The sequence below is a fragment of the Mercenaria mercenaria genome, chromosome 11 (assembly GCF_021730395.1).
Source record: "Mercenaria mercenaria strain notata chromosome 11, MADL_Memer_1, whole genome shotgun sequence".
NCBI lineage: Eukaryota > Metazoa > Mollusca > Bivalvia > Venerida > Veneridae > Mercenaria > Mercenaria mercenaria.
The window spans coordinates 14041150-14060246 of NC_069371.1; the positions used below are offsets into that span (position 1 = coordinate 14041150).

The window sequence follows — 19097 nt, forward strand, 5'->3', positions numbered from 1 at the left end:
GACCAGATAAATAATTGAGGCCCTGGTTTAAACTTTATTTTTTACCACAATCAGATATACAATAGACTTTTAGGTACGGTAAATGGAAGCCCAACTCGTGACGTAATTATCACTTTCATTTCATTTCGACCTGGGCGGACTGTAACAGGAGGTAACTACAGTCACGGACTGGTACGGAATTCTGTTCGTGCCAGTGGTAACGTCGTCCATCGCGCTTAGAAAGCGACACATGACAATGCAAAGTAACATCGCGACAATGCGTTATGACACTTGGCAACTTGAAGCGACAATAAACAATGCGAAGATGCGAATTGACATTTGAGTGATATCGTATACTAGTAACATTGTCGTTCTGTCGCATTGTCATAATCGCATTGTCACTATTTCACTTCGCATTGTCGTGTGTCACCGTCTTACTGCGATGGACGACATTACTACTGGCACGAACGGAATTCCGTACACTGAGACTAGGTAAATATTCTTGCAAATGATGCATATACCTCTAGACATGGCAGAAGCATGTATAATGACTAAAGAAGGGTTTTAGTACACCGCACGAATATCCTTCGGTAAATTAATTATAATGATAGGACTGAACTTGTTTCTTTTCTATTATCCGCTTTTTTGTCAACAAGACAGCAAAAGGAAAGTGGCAGGGGTATCGTAAATTCGTCAATAAAAATTGCAATTTATTTCTTTAGATTGTAGATGTACGGCCCACTCTTTAATGAAATTCAGTCGAAATGTAATGGAAAATAAGGCAGATGCTACAAAATTGTTGGTCTTAATAAAGAAGGTATTTCCTGTGAAAACTCAATACCACATACAGTTGAAAAAAAACTACTACTTTCTTACAAAGTGTTTTAGAAAAAAAAATATGAACTATGATTAAGGCTCTTTCATTACGAAATGGACAAGAGAATGATAAAACTGTATGAATACTCATTCTGTAGCTACTGACAGCTCTGTAAAATCTAACCAGTATTGACAACTTGAATATTAACCATTCTTAACCCTAAGTCAAAGATTCAAACTTTAAACATTGATGAATACGGACTCTGCTGAATAAAACAATCTACAAACTATGGGGCGATTCGAACTCACATAAAACAATCTACGAGCTAGGGGGCGATGATTCGAACTCACATAAAACAATCTACGAGCAAGGGAGCGATTCGAACTCACATAAAAAGATCATCGAGCAAGGGGGCAATTAGAACTCATGTAAAACAATCGACAAGCTAGGGGCAATTCGAACTCACATAAAACAATCTACAAGCTAGGGGGCGATTCGACCTCACATAAAACAATTTACGAGCTAGGGGGCGATTCGAACTCACATAAAACAATCTACAAGCCAGGGGGCAACTCGAACTCACACAAAGCAATCTACAAGCAAGGGGGCAATTCGAACTCACATAAAACAATCTACAAGCTAGGGGGCGATTCGAACTCACATAAATCAATCTACGAGCTAGGGGGCAATTCGAACTCACATAAAACAATTTACAAGCAAGGGGGCGATTCGAACTCATGTAAAACAATCTACGAGCTAGGGGGCGATTCGAACTCATGTAAAACAATCTATAAGCTAGGGGGCAATTCGAACTCACATAAAACAATCTATAAGCTATGGGACAATTCGAACTCACATAAAACAATTTACGAGCTAGGGGGCGATTCGAACTCACATAAAACAATCTACAAGCTAGGGGGCAATTCGAACTCACATAAAACAATCTACGAGCAAGGGGGCGATTCGAACTCACATAAAACAATCTACAAGCTAGGGGGGCGATTCGAACTCACATAATACAATCTACGAGGAAGGGGGCGATTCGAACTCACATAATACAATCTACGAGCTAGGGGGCGATTCGAACTCACATAAAACAATCTACAAGCTAGGGAGCGATTCGAACTCACATAAAACAATCTACGAGCAAGGGGGCGATTCGAACTCACATAAAACAATCTACGAGCAAGGGGGCGATTCGAACTCACATAAAACAATCTACGAGCAAGGGGGCGATTCGAACACACATAAAACAATCTACGAGCAAGGGAGCGATTCGAACTCACATAAAACAATCTACAAGCTAGGGGGCAATTCGAACTCACATAAAACAATCTACGAGCAAGGGGGCGATTCGAACTCACATAAAACAATCTACAAGCTAGGGGGCGATTCGAACTCACATAATACAATCTACAAGCTAGGGAGCGAATCGAACTCACATAAAACAATCTACGAGGAAGGGGGCGATTGGAACTCACATAATACAATCTACAGCTAGGGGGCGATTCGACTCAATAAACAATCTACAAGCTAGGAGCGATCGAACTCACATAAACAATCTACGAGCAAGGGGGCGATTCGAACTCACATAAATACAATCTACGAGCAAGGGGGCGATTCGAACCACATAAAACAATCTACGAGCAGGGGCGATTCGAACTCACATAAAACAATCTACAAGTAGGGGGCAATTCGAACTCACATAAAACAATCTACGAGCAAGGGGGCGATTCGAACTCACATAAAACAATCTACAAGCTAGGGGCGATCGAACTCACATAATACAATCTACGAGGAAGGGGGCGATTCGAACTCAATAATACAATCTACGAGCAAGGGGCGATTCGAACTCCATAAAACAATCTACAGCTAGGGAGCGAATCGAACTCACATAAAACAATCTACGAGCAAGGGGGCGATTCAAACTCACATAAAACAATTTACGAGCAAGGGGGCGATTCGAACTCACATAAAACAATCTACGAGCAAGGGGGCGATTCGAACACACATAAAACAATCTACGAGCAAGGGAGCGATTCGAACTCACATAAAACAATCTACGAGCAAGGGGGCGATTCGAACTCACATAAAACAATCTACGAGCAAGGGGGCGATTCGAACTCACATAAAAAAATCTACGAGCTAGGGGGCGATTCGAACTCACATAAAACAATCTACGAGCAAGGGGGCGATTCGAACTCACATAAAACAATCTACGAGCTAGGGGGCGATTCGAACTCACATAAAACAATCTACGAGCAAGGGGGCGATTCGAACTCACATAAAACAATTTACGAGCAAGGGGGCGATTCGAACTCACATAAAACAATCTACAAGCTAGTGGGCGATTCGAACTCACATAAAACAATTTACGAGCAAGGGGGCGATTCGAACTCACATAAAACAATCTGCAAGGTAGAGGGCGATTCGAACCCACATAAAATACTCTACTACCTACGGGTCGCTTCGAACACACAAGTTATGGGCAAGTAATTTGAAAAAAACGACCTGAACTCTTCAGCCGCAGGGACGGGGAAAGAACACAATGAAGACCAGTCTTAGTTTCGTAGTTTACTTCACAATCATTTCTATCTTTCATGCTTTACATCTTCTTTAAATCTACAAATTATTTCTTTATAAGAAATTGTTTTAAAAATCAGTTATTTATCCCTGTCTGAGTTTGCACTTCTTGTGATAAGGCGTTTATAATTGGGAGATTGAATTAATTATTTTTACAAGTAGAACGGTCCTACAATATTTTTTATTTAGTAATTACGTTATTTCGTACTATGAGTGATATTGCTTTTCATTATTTCTGCAATGCTTGTAGAGTTTGAATACGTATTGTTCATCATCTTATTTATCCTGCTTTAGTATAGGATCCTGCTTTAGAGTAAGCCGGTGCGGCATATTTCATAGGCTGTGCTGCGGCGTATTTTCCCCTTGCTGCCTGGTAATATACTGGTGCAGCTACATAAGGATAACTAACATACTGGACGCGACCCGCGGCACCCTGTGGCCCTCGTGGTCCCGGGGCACCTTGATATCCACGTGGTCCTTTAACACCGGGAACACCTGATGGACCTTCAATACCTTGTTCCCCATCAGAACCTTTTGGACCTCTTTCTCCTGCTAAACCGCGTCGACCCGGTATACCCGCTACACCATTTTCTCCCATAAATCCTGGAGGTCCTTGGATGCCAGTATCTCCCTTTTCTCCCTGAAGTCCGGGGAATCCTTGCGGTCCTGGAGCACCAACATCGCCTTGAGGACCGGCCACACCATCTATTCCGTCTGCACCTGGTTCACCTTCATCTCCTTCCTCGCCAGGTATACCTATTAACATTTAAATACAAGTTGTACATCCCATTGCTTTGATTAAACGTCACATTTTATATGAAACTATTGCATAACAAACAAAGTGCCGTTATATTTATTGAAAAGTATGAGGCGAAGACATAAGGGCACGAAAGGACGACAAACTGCTTTCATGTGCTTGGGGCGGAGGCATAACGACACGAAAGGGCGATCAAATACCAATTTGCCATGCCTTCGTGTCATCGTGTGCCCGGAGCGAAGACACCTGGGTATGACAAATTAAGAGCGGTGACACGACATAAACTCCGGCCGACACGACATATGTTTGTTTTCCTTCACAACGTTTCGTTATTTCGCCCTTAATGTTTCGTGCCCTCGTATCTTCGCCCCGACACGCTAAGACATGAAGACACGACAACTGAGCAGTTTGTCATCTTTTCGTGTCCTCGTACCGTCGCCCGAAGAAGGTAGAAATCACACACCATATCTCTATAATATTACGTATACTCGCCCACAACGTTTCGTTTGTTTCGTGCCCTCATGTGTTTGCCCCGACACGCTTAGACATGAAACCACGATCAAACAGCAGATTGTCGTCTTTTATTGTCCTCGTATCGTCGCCCGAAGACACAAAGAGTCTAAATAATAGAAATCAGCCAACATATATATCACTATATTATTTCGTGTGCTCGCCCACAAAGTTTCGTTATTTCACTTCAATGTTCACTGTGCACAGGTTTTCTCACAGATACGAGAGGACACGACCGCAAGAAAAAACTTTTTATTTAGGCCTGCGATCAAATTCTGTAGGTGCTATAAAACAAATTTCTATTAAACATACTCGGTACATTTGGTCTGTATGATTAATAATGTTGGTAATTAAGAAGTTTTTAATAAATGATATGTTAGGTTTATCGTTGATTGGTCATTTTTCAGAAAATATGGAATATCAGCCAATATAATATGATAGTTGCATCGTCATTAAAATGTTGTGTATATTACAAATTCTAGAAAATTTAAATTGTTAGTGTGCAGCTTGGTATTAAGCTTGCTAATCAAAGTTAATAAGTCAAAAGTAACCACTGTGGAAGAATGCATGCGAGTACTACTAATGCTTTGAGTTAACGTATTGTTTTGCAAAAAAGTAAATTGAAATATCTTTTCAGAATAAAACTGTATTATGTTTAGGAACACCTAGAAACGTTTAAATGGTGTAAATTAATATATATCAGATACTTTCATCCAATATTAACATATTATGAGGACATACAGTTATGTTATTTACGTTACATTGATTTACTGACTACGCTTGTGAAAACATTATAACAATATTACAAAGTATTACTTGATAGCAGATATTAAGTCATGTTATCTGTTCCATGTACATACATCGGTATTATATAAAGACTACATTTTAAACAATTGAAATATCTCATATAGGTATACATTTTATTTAGATATAACAAAAGCCAATAAGGAGAAACGTAATTTACCAATTTTGAAATATGTATTTTTTTTTTCATATCTTCAAATCACTTTAATAAAAGAAAGTGGAACTGTTAAGAATATATATCTAACAATGATATTACGTCTTGTGCTAGGAGAGTACTGTAGGTTACATACATAGTCCTTAGATCAATCAATTCTTCCATTGACGTAATTAAGTTACTTTGTAGCAAGTCATACAGGTATAAGGTTCTCAACAGTTTCCTGATGCAACAAACATAATTGAGCCGTGCCATGGGAAAACCAACATAGTGGGTTTGCGACCAGCATGGATCCAGACCAGCCTGCGCATCCGCGCAGTCTGGTCAGGATCCATGCTGTTCGCTAAAGGTTTCTTTAATTGCAATAGGTTTTGAAAGCGAACAGCATGGATCCTGACCAGACTGCGCGGATGCGCAGGCTGGTCTGGATCCATGCTGGTCGCAAACCCACTATGTTGGTTTTCTCATGGCACGGCTCATATGTTAATTTAAAAATGCGTTGCCTAATGGCCATTTTCATGGCAAATTATCAATATAATTATTATTATTATTAAAATCTTTCGAATATTAATGTAATTTGACTTGATTTATCCTTCTACAGTCTTAAACTATATTCTTTCATTTTAATTGTTAGTTCAACATCCGTTTCTCTGTTGTAGTTCTTTTGATCGAATTCTGTATTTGTAGTAATCAATTTATATTGACCTAATGAGTAAAGTTATAACACTTGTGCTCAATGCTTTGATATTTGATATTGATTAAGATTTAAGGTATTAGACCCGTAATAGAGTACCTCCTTTTTGAAAAGTATTCAATTCCTACAATAAAACTACTTTGACTGAAATATTTCATGGGGCGTAGGTTCAAACCCCACTGGGACCAAATTTTTTTCCCTTATTTTCCTTTTTTCCTAGTAAGTTTTTACTTTTATCAAGACATATTATTGATTTATTGTACAAATGTGGATTGTTTTCATTCAAAAAGCAATTTCTTGCTGTTCAAAGTGAATTTACCTCTGAAACAGAAGGGACAGAGTTAGACATCTTTAAAAATACTGAGTTACATGCTGTAAAAGTTCTCTATTTTGCCTTTACTCTTAAGACTACATATTGTGGAAGAAATGTAGGTAGGTTTTACTTCTGCCCCAAGTTTTTTTTGAATGAAGTGAGCAAAATTTAAAACAGTCCCACTTGACTCGACCATATTTTTTCAATGTTGGAGTTAGAATTCGGTCTCAATACTGTTTACTTGAGGCACCCTTGAAAAAAAAATATATTTACAGTTTTATTTTGTGTTTTGTTATTGTTTACCAATAGTTTAGTGTTTCTTTTTGATAAAATCAATGGTATAATGAAATCTCTGCAAACGTTTTAGACAGTGGCCATTACTTTTAAATTTGTCTCTATTTGATCTTGCGGAAATACCATAAATTATACAAAATTTATTTTAAAAAAGGCACGGTAAAAGTTGCTTAAAATTTGCAAGACAATGCAAAACACAGTCAACTTTAAGAATATACCAAGCAAATACCATTTTTTTTAAACATTACTATTAGGGGTCTAATACCTTAAGCTTAACTTCTAGTATCATTTCTCAGTCAAACCTGTATATTCCGAATGTATAGTTCTATATATAAATGCTTTTGTTTAAGCATTTATATATCAAGCTATACAGGCGGAATATACGCCATTATTGTATTGTTTTGATTTATGCTACGTAAATTTTGATTTTGATTTTTGTAATTTTCTCAAATCTGACCACTGATTCAAAAAGCTACCATCTTGATTTTCGATTACGATAGTATCTTTTTTTTTTTCAAAAATAATTTCAAACTTGATGTACCAGGTATGTGTAATAGATCGACCAATTGTAAACTTTGGCCCTTAACTAAATTTGATTGGGTTAATGTCGCTGACGAACATCTGATAATATTTTTCACTACCTTCTAGTGAAAGTCAGTAACATTATCAACAGACATCTTGATCTAAGATGTTAAAATCAAAGTATTCTTTCATTAGAATTTTTATTTTGTTAAAGTGTTATACCTGGGTATCCTGCTGGTCCTGGTTCCCCGGGTGGACCTTGTCCACCCGCTTCTCCTTCCTCGCCGTCATCTCCAAATGGCCCATAGGGACCTGGTGGACCACGAACTCCTGGTTCTCCCTTCTCACCTTTCAGACCAGCCTCACCCGGAAGTCCTGGTTTACCTGGGAGACCAGGGGTACCTGGGGCACCTGTAAAACAAACATGTCAGACTGATTTTCTGTACTGTTTTCCCGTAAGTCTCTTAACATATAATAATTATGAAGGTACTTTGTAAAAAAAACAACAATTTATCAAAATCTTACCCTATAATAGAGTGCAAGGTGGTGCTTATATTGTTTATTTCAGAACCATCAACATACGTAAAAAGAATGTAGTAATATAGTGTTTTTGAATTTAATATCTGAATTAGGATACACATTATTATCTCCGTTATTACTATTAATTCATATAACTTCAGCAGGTCCAAAGCCTCAGAGTGAAATCAAATTAAGCATATACCAATGGGAAGAAATTCTTCAAACATAGTATGAAGAGGGTATAACATAGAACACCATTGCTCTTTACATTTAAATAGAAGTTCATTTTATTTAAGAAATAATTTATAGCAAAACAGTGTTTTATCACTATTTAGGCACGATGGGCGGGCTCAATAATACCATGAGGGCGCAGCCCGAGTGAAAATATTTGTACGACGTATTACCGCCCGAGTGTATAGATAGTGTTAAAACACGGGTTTGCTGTACATTATTTCGATTCTAACATGCCCTTAATCTAAAACAGTAGATAAAATATAGTAGCGCTCTTTCTTGGTCGCAACAAAAACATTGACGTCACCGCACGTTAACGTGGCGTCATTCAAGCGTAAGAGTGTTTTAACAGAGAAAAGCATATTAGAAATAGTTTTTCACACGGTATATCCTAACACAGTGTTAACATATGTTATTGCACCTGTAGAATCACTAGGAATACGTTGGTACCCTTCCACCCGCAAAGCAATCTCTCACATTATGCAGATATTTGAAAACGAAAAAAAAATATGTGTTATCCCTTCATGATTACCTGGTTTTCCTTTAGGCCCAGCGATCATCGGCATAGCATATAGGTATCCGCTTCTCTTTTGTCGGCTAACTGCAATATAAATCATATATTTTTGCGCCTTTTAGGGCATGGTGCAAATCACATATGTTCGTATTTTTCGTCACGTGATCCAAATAGAAGAACGCTCCATCATCGCCCGCCACCGCCCTACTCCCCACACCTCAAAATTTATTTTCGGAGAAATGCATTAGATTTGAAAAAAAACCTTTGCAGAAAGGTAATGAAACTGAAATTCCTTCTACAGACATGTTATAATATTATTCTGGATTCCTGCATTGACAAAAAAAGAGATAATAATTTTGATGTTTCGCATCACATATAAGAAACACTATGCTTACAACATTTATATCAATCAAAGAAAATATACAATTAATCCAGCACCAATTAATTTCATACCGGTAAATTTATCTGCACCCGGAACCTCGCCATATTTAATATATATTGTATATTACGACGGACATTTTACACAGTGCCGGTAAAATATGTTGACATTAATCAGAATATTTGACAATTTGTGCAAATATTCAGTATCTTACCAGAGTTTAAAATATCAAACAGTTTAAACCGACTTCCCGACATAAACACATTACAGATTTGTCAAATATCTCGATAAGTATCTTCTATATGTTGCCATGTTTTAGTGCGAAAGCTCTTGTCGTATTATTCTGTTTCCCTGTCTGGTGTAGTGTTTCCATTTATTGTAAATATGTTATCTATTGCTAGCTCTCAGACTTGTGGTAAAATATATTGCATGGCGAAAGATTTGCGTTTGCACAGGCAGAAATTTTGCGCAGGGTGAAATTATAAAACTGAACAATGCTGAATACAATGATTCAATTTTTTTTGTTATAACTATAAAAGAACGACGATGTTTAAGAAGTTAGATTTTTTGCGTATAATACAGTAAATACTGAAATAGATAGAAATAATTGAATGTAATGTTACTTCTTTCATTCCAACAGCAACAAACAAGTTTAAATAAATCTACGGACAGTTATGGAAAAGTTACGTGTTATTTTTTAGTTTTCTGTTACCATTAATACTAGTTTCTTTACTTTTTATTCAATTATTTCTAATTTTGATGATTTAAAAAATACTTTTTAAAATCTGTTTTAAAATGAAAAGAAGAAAAAACCGTTATTCAGTATAGCATTAAATTATCAGCTTACAGTCTTCCTTCGACTCTGCCATGACGGCTTCCATCGCTGTTATTCTTTCTTCACATTTTTGTATCTCTTCTCTGTCTCTGGAATTACAAGTTAATTTAGATATCGTATCATTTGAAAAGTAGAGCTAAGATCAAAATAAGATAACAAAAGTATTTTAAAAAATGCTGGTCTAAAATGTCGAGTGAAATATTTGGGAAGAAAATCGGCAGAAAGTATGATAAGAAATGTGCATTTTTAATAAAATGGTACTAACAATTGCTGCCAGGTGAACAATAAATATTTAGTGAAAAATATCTTTTTGTGTTTGCGATCTCAAAAAAATAGCATAAACCACTTTTATTTGATACTGTGAATAAAGCAACTTGATTGACTTTTTCTCATAATTTTTTATACAGATCACTTTTTAATGAGCCAACAGTGCGCAATAATTATAATAAAAAAATAATTCTGTTATATTTTCCAGTGTCGGCTGGTAACGCTATCATTAAATTTTAACTGAATCTACGTTCCCGTATTTCAGTTATTTTCAAATGTAAAATGAAACGATACATTTATTATACGTGAACAGCAGCCTGTTTAATCAAAATGTAATAAAAAATCAAGTGTACATTAATAAAGTTTTGTCTGGAATTGTTTTCTTGTCTGTGGTACACTTTGATGTCAGAATAAATGCCAACCAAGCAAATATCTACTTCATGTTTTTGCTGTTTCTATTTTTTAAATAAATAGATCTTTGTGATTGATCATCCATAGTTAGTTTGATTTTCTTTGTTCTAGCGAATTTATAGATATCTGAATCGATGTTTATCACATGCATGACGTCATGGGAGTGAAATAATGCCATCACTTTGTATATAATTTTTGATGTTTCAGCTAAAGAAAAAGCTTACATGTGATGAAACAGTACTACAGCTTCGCCTTTCTAGATTGATTTTATCGAACAATAAAATGCTTGACAGGGCCTCGCATTTTATTATCTTATTCAACTGGTTTAATAAATTCAGTATGAAAAGATACTCACATAAAATCCTCTATTTATTTTGAAATAAATATCATCAAGCGCATAGTCGCTTCAGTAGTTTACTGGTTTAATATTTTAGTTTCTCTTTTTAAGATGCCTTCTACAAAATGCACTTAAGGCATACATACACACATATATGATAGTTGCGCAACCAAGATAAATAAACAAATTAGTTCCAATAGTTCACGTAGTTTTAAAACTTCCCTTTTGGTCAAGATTGTTGAAACATCCCAAATGTCTATATAATAGGGCTAAAGGTAACTCGATCTAGGATGATGTATTCGGCTTGAGTGGAATTTTCAAGAGCGGATCACATGAGGCGCGCTAGCAAAATTCCAAAATCAAGCTACTGTTATAATGACCATTTTATTATATACATCCACATATTTGTTTTATTGTTCTGTTATAGAACGAAACGTCAATGTTCATTGATATAAAGAAAATACAGATCTATATAAAATAGAACCGTGAGAAGTTGTTATGTACACTATTTATAGAACTGTGTTATTTTTGGCAGACTTTATATTGATATAGATCTAAAAAAAAAAAACAAACAAACAAACAAACAAACAAACTAGAAACTATATTGAAACAGGGATTATTGGGACTTTCATATTAAACGGGATAATTTACAAAATTAAAAAGAAATAAATAAAGTATACATTTCTGATAGGGATTTAACTATATGTAATAAGTCTTTTTTGTTACTTGATTTCTCACAAACGTGATAGACCGCCTTTAAAGTCATAAAATTGCAATAACAAAATTTACTAAGTTAATAATCATGATCATAAATTGTATATTTAATAGTGTTTTTTAAAGTAGGAATTGAAACAGAAAGCATTAAGCACGTTCATTACGTTTGAATAAGTAGCATGTCACATGCATTTTACAAGCATTACACGGCTTTAGATTTTAAATAGGCCTGGCACAATAAACCACATTTTAATCGCAAATATTTCAATAAATTTCGTCATATGAAAAACAAGGAAAAACAGTCCTACATTCAAACAACGCAGCCGCCCATACAGAACCACGATGAATGCTGTATACTATCCCCGAGGGACCGTTTTCATTTATTTTAAAAATTGTCCTGCAGATTTAATTTTTCTTTCAATAAAAAATTAAAATCAACGTTGAAACATTTAGTTATTTTATCATTCCAAAAAAGTCAGACATATATAAAACTGCCTACCTTTCAAGTTGAGCCTTTAATTCATCAAAATCGGTCCGTAGGTCGGCCAAAACCACAGTGGCGCCGAGAGCTAGTAATATGATGCGGCCTAACATCCTGAAAACTGAATGTTACTGCCCGGTTCGGCAACAAAGAACAAAGTAATGAGGGCGGAAACGAGATGTTGAGTTTTATTTTCCCGAAGCTGCCTGGAAATTAGAAAAGTTAGTTTCTCAGATAAGGTCTTGCCAATATGTGTAAATGACGTGATGAGGCCCGAACACATGGACGTAAGGCTTTTGAATTTCATTTCAACATTCTCAGTAAACATTTACTCTCTTCTTTATAGATTTTTGATTATTAATTCTCTCAGAAAATATCTAATTCAGCATCTCATTTTTATAAAATTATGTGCGAGTATTTTAGAGTACGTGTTTAAAAAAGTAATTTGGTCGATCTGTTTATGAAGTCTTTAGCATTTTCAAAATTGTCTATTCTTTTTGGCTATAAATGATTTTACACATGTTGAAATTTCTACATACTTCCCAACAAATATAATTAGTAACCATACTAAAGACCTTTGATCTAATGAGAGACCGTCACGAAAATAATGGCTTATTTGGTGATTTTTTTTTTCAAAGTTATGATGGTGGAAGTCATGGTAAAATGTCTTTGGATAACTGTTTTGAAATAGCTGAGAGTTAAAAGGTAAAAAAAAAAACAAACAAATGTAGGTTATTACGGGACAAATATTGTTTCTGTAATGAAAATGTAAAACAGACCTTACGCATAATCTAAAATTAAAACGGGCAACTCTTGTCTATTGTTATAAAATTTGAAAATGTGTTTTTCTTTATCAACACTTATAAGAAAGGTCATTCAGTGCAGTGAAAGTTCCCTTTCAGTGAGTCTAAAACCCCAAAAATTGACATTGAGCAAAGTGAATAAGTGCACATTGTAAAAAGATCTTTACAAATTAAATACAATATTTTCTATGAGACCTTTAGTTATGACGTTACTGTAAAATCCTACAAAAACCATCTTCTTTCATTTAAATAGCTGTGATAATAAGTATTACATTATTTGTTTATCGGTGCGTTTTCATTTTGTCGAAAAATTTATTACAATTTGGCAATAGACGTGTGACATTAACGTAGAATAGATATTTATCTATTATTTGCAAGAGTTGAACTTTGATACCAAAATTAAAAGTTGAATTTAATGTAGGTGCAATCGGTATGTCACGCATTTATAACTGACAAATATATTTCGCAGCGCTTAGCGAAATCATTCGTGCACATAGCAACATTTTGGGGTTAATAAGAGAGAAAACCATCCTATATAATTTCATGTAAACAATCTAGTCAAAATATTTATAAAAAATCTCCGTGTATGGAGTTTAGTCAAACAACATCTATCTACAGAATGTGGGAAACTGTTTATCAAATACCTCGCATAAACAAAGTCAGTAGGTGCTGGAGTGTGGGGAGCTGTTGTAAATACCTCCCATGAACAGTCAGTAGGTACTAGCGGGAATTAGGAGAGCTGTTTATTAAATACCTCTCATAAACAAAGTCAGTAGGTGCTGGAGTGTGGGGAGCTGTTGTAAATACCTCCCATGAACAGTCAGTAGGTACTAGCGGGAATTAGGAGAGCTGTTAATTAAATACCTCTCATGAACAAAGTCAGTAGGTGCTGGAGTGTGGGGAGCTGTTGTAAGTACCTCCCATGAACAGTCAGTAGGTACTAGCGGGAAATAGGAGAGCTGTTTATTAAATACCTCTCATGTACAAAGTCAGTAGGTGCTTGCGGGCGAGAGGGAAGCTGTTTATTAAATACCTCTCATGAACATAGTCAGTAGGTGCTAGCGGGAGTGAGGGGAGCTGTTTATTAATGAACAAAAGATGACATTTTATACCAAAATTAAAAGTTGATGAACAAAGTCAGTAGGTGCTAGCGGGCGTGAGGGAAGCTGTTCATTCAAAGTCAGCGCTCGAATCTTACGAGGGATCTTCTTAAAGATTTTATCAAATGATTTATATGGATAAAAGGATATTTCTTTGTATATTCAAGACGCGTCCAGATACTTTTTGAACTTCTAAATGTATTTTGTAGCGGATATGTAAAATATCAAATTAAATATTAATGTATAATTTTCATGTTTCTAAAAGTTAATATCTGTGTCCAGTATTTGGAGCATGACCCTTTGTGTTTTCGTTCAAGAATATTTAACAATTTAAGCATGTATAATTTACCAAGTTTGTACCTTAAAACTTTTATTGTTGCAAGTAAATGCATCCTTCTTTTATTAAACACCATTCTAATATATTTAGGTAATAAATTTTCAAGCAACAAGCTAATACCACAACAGGGCCTGACTGAAAGAGTGATTGTCTAAGCATGTTCATGCGGCCATCTGCAAAGATAAGGATATCTTTGAAAAATCTGAGCTTAAGTAATTTAGGTACTTTTATGTTTTATACATGAATAAAAATGAACGAATTTGAAACAGACATAAGATTATAAGCCAAAATTTACACGCTCAATTTCCTAGAGAAACAGCAGCAGAAACAAAAAAGAATCCCCGAGGCAAAGCAATTTACTATTAGTTCTTTTAACATTACATGATGAAGATAAATTTAAAAATAATATATCGCTAACAGTGAACTTGTCGTTCAATAAAATAAGTGTATGGAGTTCAGATGCGAAGGAATTATATCACGAAGTTGCAACTCGAGTGATTAATTATAAGCATCTAAACGGCCAACAATGATTTCACTGAGGAAAAATCACTGTTTCTGAAATATAATTTCGATTCTTATACGATACCAAGGATAATGCTATTATGACATTCACCAGATATTGTTCTTTTCCAGCGCGACACTCGGACGTTTGACGCTATGACGTAATGTTGCGTAATAATAGTGATGTTGCATAACACCTCACAGTTTGTTAGAATGTTTTATAACGGTCTTTTCGTCCGTTGTTATGCCGGCATATACATTATTTAACAGAGCTGTCGAGATAACATTGAATTGTAATTTTTTTTCACTAATAATGCAGCAAAAAAGTATTTTTTAATAAAAAGGATAGTTTTATAGAAGATTGCAGCAATAAAAATGTATTTTTTAAATAAATCTTTATGACCTTTTGCAATTTCGCAAAAACACACGTCTGTCAGCATTATATTCATCACTATGTATAAGAAATTATGATTTTATTTTCATGACATTCAAAATATATGTATGGTGGGATATTTGTTATTATTAGTTATTGAGATTTTGCTTTCCTGCTTTTCAATTTCTGTATAAAAAAACAGTCCTTGTTAAACATGGTATCTATTATTGCATGTCTCCTCATAAATTGCCGGTACATTTTTTATGATAATGCCCGTTTAAAGTTCAGCAAGAAATTTTGTTGGGCTTATGAAAACAAACGAACATTTATTTTCTATCTCTTATAAAGAACCGCTTACTTAAAAGCTTGTCAGTTAGTAGTCAAAACTATTGACCGTCAAGGTTATTGTAAATGTAAATTATTACATGATCCCTTACAAGTTTTGCCGGTCCATGACATGAGCTATTGACGGGTCTACAGTTCAACACAAGTCCACGGAGTTCAAGCAACATCTTCAAAATTTATTTGTGACATCATTTAATTAAACAAGTATTGAAATGCTTACCGATCAATAGTCGAAACAAGTAGTTGTGATTATAGACCTGCAAGGTATTAAATAACTGGATTAAACTATTTTTTCTCTGCACAGCCCCTTTTTATCTAAAAGGAAGTTAAAGTTTGTAATATATTTTCATAAGAAGATCTTGGCAAAGCCAGATTGACAGCAGACTCCAATCAACTGAGCTAGTCCATGAGAGGTAATGAAAACTGCAACGTCTCTTACCTCCCTTGGCACTGGCTTATTATGCGGAAATAAACACTGAATGCCTCACCCCAAGATCCAAAGGAACAGGAAAAATAAGAACACTTTGCACACCGAGCACCCGAGCATTAGCAGCATAGTCCATGAACTTGCATATAGACCTCGCGACCAGGTATGAGAACAAGCTAACTGTAAAACTACCAACAACCATTACTTATTGCCTAATAAAGGTTTGATTGTATTAAGACTGACTTGAACAAGTAGATTTTAGTTTCCTCTACTTGTCCCATGATAATGTACCTAAAGACATTATTCCAAGCTCTGGTTTGTTTTAATCTGCATTGATAAGAAACACTTATTTGTCTATATTTAGATCTAGTTATAGTTGCCTCCAGAAATACATAAGGGCGACTCATCCAAAAGACCTTTTGTAATTTTAGTGGGTACATAAGACGCCTTGATTTCAGAAACTGTCCTGATTCTTTGGCGTGCCAGGCAAAATCACCAGTACATGGGACTCTAATTCAGACGTAAGTAATTTTCAGTAGGCGTAGCGGAAGATCGAATTCTGCTGGACCACTGGACCTCTGCTTCCGCTGTTATGTGAAACACAAACCAATACATTGCTTAGCCTGAATCACATACTTTCTAGAAAATGCTTAACCAGCGAAATTAACTGACAGCGAGATAAACATTCATGTTCTGAGAATAAAGAAATCCCCTTGAAACAGTCTATTACAACTTAATACTGCTTCTCTCTTTTCAAATTGAATGTTTTGTTAACTTTAAAAAACGGTCTATGTAAAAGCAAACATATGACTTAAACGTTAAACTTGAATTTCGCTTGGCAAAACATTGTATCAAAAAACAGTAAGTATAAACTGTATACTTAAGTTTGGTTGGCGGCGGTTATGGCACAAGGAACTGAAAGTGTGTGTGTGTGCGGAGGTGGGGGCGTAGGTTAATTTGTGTGGTGGGGGGATGAGTAATGTGGATTGTTATACTCCTCAAATCGTCTTATCACAATCCACCTATATTCCAAGTTTAAAGTCAGCACCTTGAATAGTTTTGAAGTTGTGCTCCGAACACAAAATAAAAAGGACAAATTTGATCTCAATTTGAGACCGTTACCTTTGACCTACCAACTAAGTGCTTTCGTTCTGCACATCGTCTCATCAACAAGTCTGAGGTCAATACCTTGAGTGGTTATTAAGTTATGCTCTGGACACAAAATATAACGGACAAATTCGACCTCGTTGTGCCCTTGACCTTTGATCTACCTTGCTCATGCACTCTGCACATCGTTTTATTGCCATCTACCTATATAATACCTTGAACGGAGAATAAGCGATGTACCGGACACGAAATATAATGGATGGATTTGACTTTTGAGCCCTTGAATTTTGGCCTACCGACCTGGTTTTTGCGCTCTGCACATCGTCTTATTGCCAACTACCTGTATGACAAGATTAAAGTCAACACCTGTAACAATAATAAGTTATGCTCCAAACTCGAAATATGAGGGACAAATGTAACGTTTGAGCTCCATTTTTGACACTGATATTTGACTTACCGACCTGTTTTATCGCCATCTACCTACAGGCTAAGTTTCAAGTTGGTACCTTGAATAGTTATTAAAACTGTAAGCAGCCAAACGTATTTTGTATCCAGATGGTAACGAAATTCAGGTGACATTTTTCATATATAAACGCCGTCTATTACAGAGAAAACACTAGCATATATTCACCCACTGCTACTATACAGAGAGATATGGGCTGGAAAAGCTCTTTTATCGACAAATTGTAATCTGTGTGAAATCCCTAGAATCGTTGCGCACTCTTTGATGATTTCAGAACATTCTGGAAAATATTTGACTGGTCAGTACAGAAGGGGAATACTGGTAATAGATGGAAGAATTGATCTGTTATTGTTGCAGGAAGTTGTGTTTTAGGCTCTTAAAATAGATCTACTTAATACCATTTAGCAAGACTCAGATGTTGAAAGGGCCAAATGTACTAATGTATATTCATATCGAACAGTCGTAAACTTTACTTAAAAGGTACATGTTGTCAGTATAATGACCATAACAAGACGGTTAAAAACTATGTACTAAAAAACCGTAAAATGCAATTAACATATTGTTATGGATTGGCATTGGCCAAGTTCAGATGTGAGGTTACCCCCTTCGTAGAATAGAAACAAGATGTTAACAGAATCTCCCAGCATCAGAATGGGTCTGTCGATTCTGTTTTGATGCAGTCGAAACAGAAATTTATTTCTTCCCTACCTAGCGGGGAAAGTATACATTAATCCGAGCACGCGCCGGGGATAAATATTCCTGTCTTTCCCTTGTCTAAAATAGCGTGCACTAAGGTGACGTCACATAGTACTGGTACCATTGTGACGTCATAAACTTTATAAATAATGTCAGGAAATACCCAAACCTATTTGTCTCCACGATCTATTTTGAACATGATAGGCAAGAAAAATGATCTAACATGTCTGCCTGTGTAAGACAGCTGTTTTCCCTACCCTCGTGACAGCATGGATAAAAAACCTCGCTAACGCTCGGTTTTCCATTCCACACTGTACCTCGGGTAGGGAAAACCCCGTCTTACACAGGCAGGCATGTAAGATCCTTATATTCTTGCCTACGTAGCGGGGAAGTATACATTTGTCCGAGCACGCGCCAGGGATAGATATTACTGTCTTTCCCTAGAAAAAACCTTGTCTAAAATAGCGTGCACTTTGGTGACGTCACAAACATATAAATAATGTCAGGAAATACCCGAATTTATTTGTCTCCATGATCTATTTTGAACGTGATAGGCAAGAAAAATGATCTAACATGTCTGCCTGTGTAAGACGGCTGTTTTACCTACCCTCAGGACAGCTTGGATAAAAAAAACCTCGCTAACGCTTGGTTTTCAATTCCACACTGTCCCTCGGGTAGGGAAAACCCGTCTTACACAGGCAGGCATGTAAGATCCTTATAGTCATATTAGATTGTCCATTGTCCGAGAAATATGCTCTTTTTGTAAAAGCAAGCTCTCATAATGTTTACCTCAATTCACTAAATGGCAAAAGAAATTTAATTGTTTTCTA

At 35.8% G+C, this 19097-nt stretch overlaps 1 protein-coding gene across 1 annotated transcript; it reads right to left on the bottom strand.

Moving 5' to 3' along the window:
- Nucleotides 1-3355: 3355 nt before the first annotated feature.
- LOC123532546 (collagen alpha-1(X) chain-like) lies at nucleotides 3356-12293 on the bottom strand. Its single transcript, XM_045314004.2, has 5 exons — nucleotides 12134-12293; nucleotides 9918-9994; nucleotides 8710-8778; nucleotides 7650-7838; nucleotides 3356-4135 (listed from the first exon to the last, which is right to left on the bottom strand). The coding sequence occupies exons 1-5, from the start codon at nucleotides 12226-12228 to the stop codon at nucleotides 3660-3662; spliced, it is 906 nt and encodes a 301-aa protein (XP_045169939.1). The 5' UTR covers nucleotides 12229-12293; the 3' UTR covers nucleotides 3356-3659.
- Nucleotides 12294-19097: the final 6804 nt, after the last annotated feature.